Genomic DNA, 10635 nt, shown 5'->3' on the forward strand with positions numbered 1-10635 from the left:
AATTCTCTCCAATTTTGTAGCATATGCCAATGGGGCCGCTGAAAATAGGGTGGGCCGCCAATGGCCCCCGGGCCGTAGTTTGGACACCGACGCTCTCTAATGCGATGCCAAAGTCGTTGTTTGTTGTGGGAAAAGTGGCAAAATATTTCTCTTGTACAAGACCAATTTGTCAGGATTTTTCGGGTCCGACTTGAGCTGAAACGAGGCCGCGCGCGCACGCGCGTGCGCACACGCACGCACACACGCACGCACGCACGCACGCACGCACGCAGCCCTTGAACTTGTTCCTCGACGTTATTTTGAACGTCCAATCGCACGCTGAAAATCATTTCCTGCTGTTGAAAAGGACTTTCCGAACGCGCGGCACAAAACAAACGCATTCTCCGGCGAGGCGTGTTGCGAACTTTGCTTCCTCGGCAGCAAACAAGCCTCTTTTTATTTCCATTTTAACAAACGTCACGTGAACTTCACAAAGAATGTTGCCACAATTGTGCCTTTATTGATTCATCGGCATTCATCGAAACAAGTTGAGGAGTTGCTGTGTGACGAGACGAGTCGGACAATCGAAACACACGCAGCACAAGTTGCACTTTTACAAAGAGAATAACGCTCATTAAATGTTGAGAAGGTTCATTGATGTTAGCTGAATGCAGACATGGCAAATCCAGGTCCGGAAAGTAAAAAAAAAAGAACTAGCAAGCTGGCTAGCTCTTGGGGCTAAAGCCAAACTGTGGCAGGGATTTTACTTTCTGGACGCGGATTTGCCGCCTCTGTTTACAATTTACTTGATTTTGAAAAGAACTCAATTAGATTAGATTAGCTAGCTAGCTCCCTCGCTAGCTCCCATGGTGCTCGTTGACCTGCTATGAAGGCTAGCTAGCTAGCTGGCATCAGGGGCTAAAGCCAAAGTGTGGCAGGGTTTTTACTTTCTGGACCCGGATTTGCCACCTCGGACAGCGTCAATGAAAAAGTAAGATGTTGGGCGCGCAAACAGGAAGTGTACGTTGCCGTCTCAGGCGCAATCGCTAAAGAAGTCGCTAGTTTTGTAGCACTGATGTCCCGCCATCCTCAGAACGTACCTGGCAAGGTGAAAAGAGCAACAAGGGTTAGTGACGTCGCTAAACCATCGACTCAAATCATCTTGCATGTCATTAAAAACAAATATATGCGAAATCGTCTCTTTTGAAATCAAAAACATGAAATCATCTTGCGTGTTCAGCGTTCCCTCGTTTATCGCAGGTGTTGCGTTCCAAAAACCCGCAATAAGTGAAGTCTTCAAAGAAAAATTGCTTTTACTTTGCCGTTAATTTTATATATACATTTTTGTGCATTATATATGTTTTTTCATTTTGGTATGATTTTTACTTTATTATAAATGCTTTTTCATTTACATTCTTTTTTTTTCAATTTACTTCTTATACAGCACGATATATATATTTTTTCCGTTTATTCTAAATGTTTTTTGTTCATATGATATCTTTTTCATTCATGATAATATTTGTTTTAAGGCCGTAAAACACCTCAGCACACACTTTAAACGTTTAAACCTTTTCTCAAAATACTGGATCTCTTATTTAATATATAAATAATATTATATAAGACGCAGTGGTCATTTTAAAATAACAATAATCATAAAATAGAATTAAACTAATACCCAAAACATTTATTTGTGCGACAAGTATATAAAGGCGATTCATGCATCCATTTTTACGTTTTCCTAAACTAAATAAAAAATTCAAAAGCGAGGACGTGAAAGGTGAACCCGCGATAAACGAGGGAACACTCTCGCACGATCTCGCATGATCTCGCACCTCATGGAAAAGGTGAAATCATCTTTATGTCATGAAAAAGCAGACTTTGTAAGCAATCAAGCATGTTTGAACAAATGGTGCGAGTTTGTTGACAGTTCAACTCGCAAATGACGTTGGAATGAACTCGCAGCTCCAAAATGTTTGCACGCACGCGCATTTGCACGCTGCCGTCTGAGAGAAGCGTGTTCTGTATGAAATGATGGGAAAGGAAGAGCAAGTTTTGTTGGCGTCGTTGCACACGCATTAGGTGATGATGATGATGATGATGAAGATGATATTTTCTGAAAGGGGAATTCCAAAACCACCTTGTGTCGTTTTGAATGGACTTTTCACAGATTTCACAAACGCAAGGACACAAAATTGCAAAAACTAAAGTCTTTAGTGTGTGCGTGAGTGTGTGTGCGCGCGTGCGTGAGTGTGTGCGCGTGTGCGTTCACCGTTGCGTAACGGCCATCGTGTCCCCTGCCCCGCCCCCATATGCAAATGAGCAAGACTTTGGAATGAAGTTGTTTTTGTGTAGTCAAGTTCCGCGTGTTTTCTGGTTGCACAACATTCGATTCTTGACGCGATAGCGCCACCATGAGTTGAAAAAAATGTCATTACAAGAGATTAACATATTTTGTTTTCCTCCCCACTTGCCAACATGTACCTGAAAGTAAGAAGCAATTATGACAAATGATTTTTTTTTTTTTTTTAAATGTTCTTAAATTGTGAAGAGAAATTGTGGACGGACTTCATCACATCATCACAGCATATCATAGCAGTCGCAGTGCAAATTCTTGTCCTTGTGCAGATCATAAACAAAGTGTTTTTCTTCTCAGTACGTGGAAATCCTCCGTAGTTGGAGGCGTGGCTTCATGTGGGGTGGAGCTAAACATTTGACTCACAGATTCTCGGCCTCCAAGTCCCGCCTTCTCTTTTTGTTTTGTTTAATTCTTTCCTTGGCACACTTGGCAGCTTTAATGAAATGACAAACTGACTGAAAGCTCACGCATCCAGGGAGGGCGCCATCTGCTGGCTACACGTGTTACTGCACCCTCCGCCCATTTTCAGGTCCCTGAATGCGCCGGATGCGTTTCTGTGGCTCTACGAGGCTTTGTTTCACCCAAAATGGCCGTCATGGCCACTTCCGTCAAAGCTTTTCGTTAGCTCCGCCCCAAGCGAATGAGGGTTGAGTGTTCCCAAGATTCTTACGTTTGGATTCAAGGGTGATGTTTTGGGATGAAATTGACGTCAAGCAAGGTTTGCAGCAACTGCAACGTCAAACATATCCATGCTAAGCTATGTTAGCCAAAGCGACTACATTTTGACAGTCACAGACAAAAAGGAGACTCGCTTTGGGAGCATCCAAGCACAATGTCATGTGAAGTTGGAACCGTTTATAACTTTTGTTGCTTCCTTTGATTAGTGTGTGCGTCATGGTGCAGATTCTTATTCTTTTTTTTTTTTTTTTTTTACACCCTTTTAGTTTTCGTGGGTGCTAGCGTAACACATGTGAGGTCGTCGCGGTGCACTGCGCACGTCACTGCGCACGTCACTGCGCACGTCACTGCGCACGTCACTGCCACCTCTGACGGTCTCAAGTCCGAATGAAAGCGGACTGGATGAGTTGCAGACGTGTGTTGCGACTTACAGCCAGTAAAGACTTCCGGTGAAGCAATTCAGGTCGTCGCTGATGTCATCATCGGTGAACGCTGTGGAGCAAGGCAGAGGGAGGAGTTAAACCGGCGCGGGGTCAACTTTGTTTCCTCCCAGCGTCCCAGACAGAAAAATTCAAAGATGATTTTTTTTTTAAACAAATCAATCATGCAGTTTGCATCGCTACTACACTGTATTTATTTATTTATCTATCTTGCGATTATACAATGCGAATATATTGTATTTTATTTTCAAATACAAGGCAAACAGCTGCCATCTTTTTTAAGGTTGTGAATGGATCACAGTTTGTTCAAAATGCGCTTCCGGGCCATCGGGTAACTTTAAGGACTCAGTTGGATCGAAATGTGCTTCCGGTTATTTAATTCGCTTCTACGCATCATTTTCTGCGTCCCTGATTTGGTTTTGTGTGCGTTTTCTTTTCCCGCCCGAGTTGGTTGATGACGTGTGTTTGTTGTCATTGAGTTGGCTCGACCTTTTGCTTTTTCAGTTGCTTCTACAAAAACATGTAATTAAGAGCTCAGCCATCTTTACTGTCTTTCCAGGCCAAATAAATAACAACAAATCTGTCTGGAGCCGCAAAAGGTTCGAACATTGTGATGGCGTGCGTTAGTCTCATGCAGCCGCTGAGGGCCACAATTGAAAGGAAAAATATGCACATTCATTTACTTTTACCTCCCGTATTCCGTTTTGGGATTTTGTTGTTTTTCATACAATTTTTGACATTCCTGTCAAATTTCAGACATTTGGGGTCGTTTTATAGAGATATGGTAAATGTCTGCCTCTTCATCCTTTTTAGGACACTTTATGGCTATTTTTTTTTTTTACTTTTTAGCTCTCAATTTTCGCACATTTTTGGCAAATGGTGAACATTTTATGTCTTTTTTTGAAGGATTTCTTCTCTTGTTTGTGGCCATTTTAAATGTTTCGTTTTAGTTTTTTTTTTTGGGGGGGGGCAATTCTAAAGACATTTTATGGTAATTTTTTCTTTTATTAGTATATTTTACCTACAAAATCAAAACGTGAAAAAGCCAAAGAAAAGCAGCCATCTACTCACCGGCGCAAGGACTTTGGCAGACGTTGCGGCTCCAGCGGGCGGACGACTGGCAGAAGTAACTGTCGGAGAGCTGGAAGAGGCCGTAGTGGCCCAGCGACCAGTCGGTCTGAGACATTTCACTGCCGCTGCCCAAGCCGTCGTCATCGGCGCTCAGTTGGTCGTCGGCGATCACCAGCATCTCTTCGTCAAACTGGTTTTCCTCCTCATTGAGAAGCTCCATCAGCCTCAACCAGTCCTCCAACTGCCGGTCCAGGCCGGTTTCCTGCTCGGCCTGAAAGTATTCTCCCTCTTCATCATAAAAGTCTTGATAGGCCTCGTCAAAGAACTCTTCCACTGCTTCTTCTTCTTGCCCTTGGTCCTCGCCTAAAGATTGCTCGTCCTGGATCTGGTCCTGGTCCTGGTCCTGGTCCTGGCTGCCGTCGGTGTCGTTGGCGCCACTGACGTTTTGGTTGGCGGGTGGCGCGGAGGCGACGGTGGCGTTTCCGGTCGGCGTCGCCGCGGTGACGTTTCCGGTGGGCGTCGCCGCGGTGACGCGCTGTCCGTAGATCTGCAGAGCGCCGGTGTTCCTCTGCGACATCTTCTCGATGCGGCAAACCACTGCGGCCACAACAACAAGCACAAATTGACCAGCACTATTTGAACGACCGCGGAGGTTTACATTCATTGTCTATACATTTCTTACCGAGCGCTGCATTTTGGCTGAGTTAAATGAAAAATCGGGCGAACCATTGGAGCCAAAAAGGCTTCAAAGCATGTAGCATTATTAATAGTGTGATTAATCTGCATTAATACATAATGAATGCAATATTTTTTGCGATGAATGATTTTGTTTTTTTCAAGTGCTAAGTGATCATCCTTCTCTCTCTTCATGACATCTGTACTGACCAGTTTTTTTTTCTCTCTACAGACCAGTTCAACTAACACTAGGTGATCAACTCTGCAAAAAAACACCGTCTCAATTTCACTTCAGGAGCGAAAAGCAAATCCCCAAAATGTAACTGTGAAACTTGAGCATTGCAACATTTTGTCAGACTTTTGCCGTTGCTGTTGGCGACCTTGTTGTTACTCACGCATGGCCACGACGACATCTCTGAGATGTTGCGTGCGTTTGGACAACTTGATGGTCTCGTTGAGCGCGTTTCGCAGCTCGCACCTGGACACGATGCGTCCACGACACTCCAACGCCAGCATCGCGCACGCCAGCGCCACCAACAGGAAGGATGACCGCGTCATGTCGCCGCCTGTCAGCACGCACGAACAGGCGAGCACAAGGTTACAAATCCAACAGATCATTTTCCAACGAGTTGACATGATATCTGGGGGTTATTTATTCTTTTCTTGCGAACATATTTCATCAGTTGCTCAAATGCACGTTATCCCCCCCTAGTGGACATGTCACAAACTCCTTGAAAATGTGCGTTTCAAAAAATGGAAGGTGATTATTATATCATTCCTAAAGAGTAATACAAACACGCAGGTTATCAATACAGTTTGCGTTGGTCTCCTAAGTAGAGCACCGGAAGTGGCGTAACATGTTTTGAAAAGTGAAGGGCGCTCACAGGAAGTTACGCGTTTGCTGCCTAAATGCTGCTGACTTTACAGCCTTACTGCAGAATCTAACGTCTTGTGCACGCGTGTCGCTTCATTTCAACTATCGATGCTGATGTTTGCACGTGACATCATGTCAATAGTCAGCTTTGCTCTTGTTTTGCTTCCTAGTGTGGAGATGCTGCTTTTCAGTGCAGAGTGCATCTAGTCCAGTCGGACCCTAGGCCACCCTCAAGTCCTGAAAACCCCTAATCGATTTGCCTGGTTACCTCGTAGCAGCACACAATAAAACCGTAATTAATTACTTACTTGACTGATTTTTGTGTGTTTAGACACAACAAAATCTGTCAAGTAGACAAAAACGCTCAGACAACTCTGCTTGAAGGAACACATCTTGGCCACCAGAGGGCAATATAGTCCACAATTAACTGATTTTCAAACTTTTTACTGGTACTCAAAAAATTCCACCAAAATGACCATTATTGCTTTCCTTACCGAATGTTTTTTTTTTGTTTTCTGAACCATGACAATTAATTTGAAAAATAAAATAATTTGATTACTCTTTTAATATATATTGCTAAGTTGTATATTTATAAATGTAAATTTGTAAACCTACTGTATTTTTTTTTGTTTTTGAAAAAGATAGCAGTACATTTACTGTCCAATATTTACTTCCAATAATAAGCAGGCTGTCAAGAGCTTAATATCGTTTTCTCATTTTGGTGTTTTTAATATTTCTTAGTTTAAGACCCCTAGCAATTTATCATTTATTTTAATAGTTTTTTCCCCTTTTTCCTTTACTGTTATTGTGAGATAGTTGTGTATAACTTGTAACTTTACTGTGACGATGATTATTTGTTTGCTTAATGTTTGCCATGTTTTGGGTTTTGTTTTCAATTTGTTACAAAAAGCAATAAAAAAAAAGACCAACATTAACATTCAGTAGGCCCAAGTGTTTATCAAAACAAAGTAAAAGACATATTTCATGTCATTTTAAAGTATACTGCAACATTAAGCACAGTCCAGACTGCCATTTACTTTAAAACAAAAACAAAAAAACACACACAACAACATGAGTGATTCAGTGGTGAGTTTAAAGAAAATATTTGCCGTTTCATTTTTATTAATGTATTAATTAGTTTGAGGACGCAAAACATGGGCATCAAAGTCACGGTCCTGCTTAACGTTTCTTTGTAGTAAGAACTTTTTTCTCCCCGTTTTAGCGGGAAACCTGAAGCGAAAGCGACTCATGTCCTACTTCTGACTACTAAAGAAAGCAACACCAACGGACGGGAATTGAGAAGCTGCGGCTTCATCCCGTCAGCCCTTTTTTCTTTTCGGCTTGTCCGAAAGGAAAAATCAACAATAAAAACAAAAAATCTTGAAGAATCTCAAACTGTTCTTTAGCTTTTTTACCTTTAACAGAAAGCTGTCATGTTTTTTCTCCTTTCGTTTTAGCCTGCTTAATAAATGAAAATTGAAGATTTTTTTTTCTGTTAACAGCCCTTGAAAGAAAACATTTGGACACCCCCGATTTACACCGTCCAAGCGTCAGGGTGTCACAATTTAGCAATATATGACATTCGATTAAAAACAAAACAAAAGTTGAGGTGGATAGTAAAAAAAACGCTTACCTGTCAACAGCAAGAAGAAACGAGAGAAATTGTGTTTCTGTGTTGCTGAGGCACGACGAGTATTATAGTCTCGTGCGTGCACCGACGACTACATAGTCTCGTGTGTGGACCAACCTGTTCTGCGCTCCTGTTTGCAACATTCTTTGGTGACTCCAACTTGGCTTAAGGAAGTAAAAGTCAGGCTTAAAAAACAAAAGAAGAAAAAAAAGAAGCAATAACAGGAATATTTGGCAGTTTCCCGGAACGGCAGGAAGGGACGGAAATAATTCAACCGGTTTTTCAAGATTGTCTTTATAGTGTTGACATCACCCAAAAAAACAACAACAACAATCAAACAATGCTTGTTGAAATGACTACAATAAAACAACTGGTAAATTATAGTAGCTTTACGTCACTTAATTTTCCCCACCGAAATGATTTGAAATTCATGGAATGCACCCCCCCCCCACACACACCAAACAAAAAATAATACCAAATTTAAAATATTAATCTACAAGCATAATAAAAGTGAATGTAAAATCCAAGTCTATCTCTCTCTCACACACACACACTTGTCTTGTATCATCTTGGGGACATCTCATTGACATAATGCATTTGCTAGCCCCTCCCCCTGAACCCCGAGCATCAAAAATGATTGCTTACCCCCATTCCTTACCCTAACCTCAACCATAACCCAATTCAAACCTAAACTCTAAAACCAAGTCTTGACCCTCAAAAAGAGTTCTTGAGTTGTGAGGACCGGCCAAAATATCCTCAATCTGTTGGTTAAAGACGTATTTTGGTCCTCACAATGTGGTATGTACACTTTTTTTGTGTCTCAAAGTGACTATTTCAAGTTAGTAGCAAAGTGACAGCGCCGCTGTGGAATCAAAAAGAATGCAGAGTGTTTAAAAAGATTTGAAAAGACAAATATTTGAAGCTCTTCTGGTGATCTGAACCGAAAGGAATCACTTCATTTGATTTTGCCCAGTGCGGAGGTCAAACGGGGCGATCTTGACCTTTTTTTTTTTTTGCTTCTAGTGTGGCTACGGAGACGGACGAGGATACATTGTTTGTTTGATCATTTTAATGTTGTGGTAAATAAATATTTGAGGGCGTGCAAGTGGAAAGGGAATAAGAGCAATTGCACACCTGAAGGTTTCTGACAGCACGCTAACGTGGTCTTGCTGTCTCACTGGGTCGACAGTCCAAAGTGGTCCAGATGGGTGGTAGGAGGGGGGCGGGGCTTAGGCCTGAGCATGGCGTGCACTCGCAGGCAGCGTAAGTCAAAACTTTCCAAGAAGTCTTCCATTGGAGGGTTTGGAACGGAGCGGCGACGATACCTGACGAAAGACAAGAAACAACCTCCAATGACATCACACAAGTCGTTTCTTAGCCGAAACGACATCAGCCGCAGCCCAAGTCGCATAAAGCAAAAGTGCATCTGCATTCACGTCGCACCTTCGCTAGCTTAAAACAAGGCTACGGCGGGTGGGCAATAACTCACTTTAGAGCAATAAACATGAGTTGCAGCAAAAATAGTTCATTGTTTTTTAATACTTTGTCCTGTTGTTTTTGTTAATAATCGGCCAGTTATTCTTCTTCTTATTATTATTTTTTAGGAGTAATGTTTGAATGTGTTTTTCATCCCCATTCCCCGTTGAAAATCGATTGCTATTGTTTGTTTCACGGAATGAATTCCACACTTACCCGCCACAATCCTCCGAGTGGATGAGGTGGACTCTGCCCAGCTGACCCGGATATAATCCACCTACGTCCCTTCCTTGACGACACGCTCTGAAAAGATGCAGAAACTTCTAGTTTGAATGTTCCTGGGGGGAAATGTGCCACACTTGAAATACTTTACGATGGGTCAAAGGTCGCTTGAATTGTTTTTGGTCTCACGTGGAAGAAGCGACGTTTTCGCCGGACGCTCTGAACTCGTGCAACCGCACAGCCAGGCCGGGGCCCGCCATTCCACGACAGCGCCACCAACAGATGAACATGTGAATAGCATCATACATGTTTTGATCAGACACGGTAAAAAAAAAATTAAAGCATAATAATCAATGAAAAATAGAATTTTGGTTCAACTGAAAATTCCATCAGATGCCTACGTTCCCATTTGACATCACTTCCTGGTTTATTTGCCATTATGTAACTTATTCCAAGTTTTTTTCTCTTCACACATACGGAGCCACGCTGATTTGGCAGCTGTCAATCAAACAAACGCTACTTCCCCCCCCCCTACACTTAAATATTCATTGCCGATATATGAATGTTCTAAAGGTTCTTCTAATAAACTAGAAGGCCCATCAATGATCATATTGATGGTTGATTTATTTTAATTAATTTCAATTCATTAAAAAAGCATGCATATCTTTTAGCTCACCTGGACTGAAGTTTTTGAGCTTTATTCTTCTTGTCTGGTCTTGTGGTCGTGTGGTGCAAATGGAGGAGAGTGCAGCAACCTGACACGACAGTCTCAGTTTGCGTTTCGTGACGCAAATTTGTATTGGATTACAGCACGTATCAAGCACAGACCATTCTTGTGTCAAAACAAGACTTTTTCATCCTTAAATGTATGCAAATTCAATTTCACTGAGGACTTTCCTCGCTTCCTGCTGTTTTTATTTGACTCCCCCCGATATAAAAAGAGTTACTTGGTTATTTGACCTGCGATTGGCTGGCAACCAGTTCGGGGTGTACCCTGCCTACTGCCCGAAGCCATCTGGGATAGGCTCCAGCTGTTAAGAAAATGGGTGGATGGATGGTTATTGGACACTTGCAGGGTGGGCACAAATACACAACTGTTTATATGCAACACATTACAAAGCAAACTTTGCATTACGTTGTACTTTAAATGTATAAAAATGTACAAATGTCCAATCAAATACAAATAAGTCATATATTTGTTGGCTAAATAAATCCCTGGATAATGCAGAATTCA

General features: G+C 42.0%; 1 protein-coding gene across 1 annotated transcript; it reads right to left on the bottom strand.

Annotated features, from left to right (window-relative positions):
* Positions 1-477: 477 nt before the first annotated feature.
* Positions 478-7867, bottom strand: LOC144055600 (uncharacterized). Its single transcript, XM_077571715.1, has 5 exons — positions 7707-7867; positions 5595-5765; positions 4525-5121; positions 3445-3505; positions 478-1079 (listed from the first exon to the last, which is right to left on the bottom strand). The coding sequence occupies exons 2-5, from the start codon at positions 5755-5757 to the stop codon at positions 1013-1015; spliced, it is 888 nt and encodes a 295-aa protein (XP_077427841.1). The 5' UTR covers positions 5758-5765; positions 7707-7867; the 3' UTR covers positions 478-1012.
* Between the last annotated feature and the right edge of the window lie 2768 nt (positions 7868-10635).

This window comes from Vanacampus margaritifer, chromosome 7, assembly GCF_051991255.1.
Source record: "Vanacampus margaritifer isolate UIUO_Vmar chromosome 7, RoL_Vmar_1.0, whole genome shotgun sequence".
Taxonomy (NCBI): Eukaryota; Metazoa; Chordata; class Actinopteri; order Syngnathiformes; family Syngnathidae; genus Vanacampus; species Vanacampus margaritifer.

Coding starts and splice junctions, on each gene's coding strand:
- LOC144055600 (XM_077571715.1), bottom strand. CDS start 5,757: ATGACGCGGTCATCCTTCCTGTTGGTGGCGCTGGCGTGCGCGATGCTG. Junction 5,122..5,594: donor AGATGTCGTCGTGGCCATGC/GTGAGTAACAAC, acceptor TTGTGGCCGCAG/TGGTTTGCCGCATCGAGAAG. Junction 1,080..3,444: donor ACCGGAAGTCTTTACTGGCT/GTAAGTCGCAAC, acceptor TCACCTTGCCAG/GTACGTTCTGAGGATGGCGG.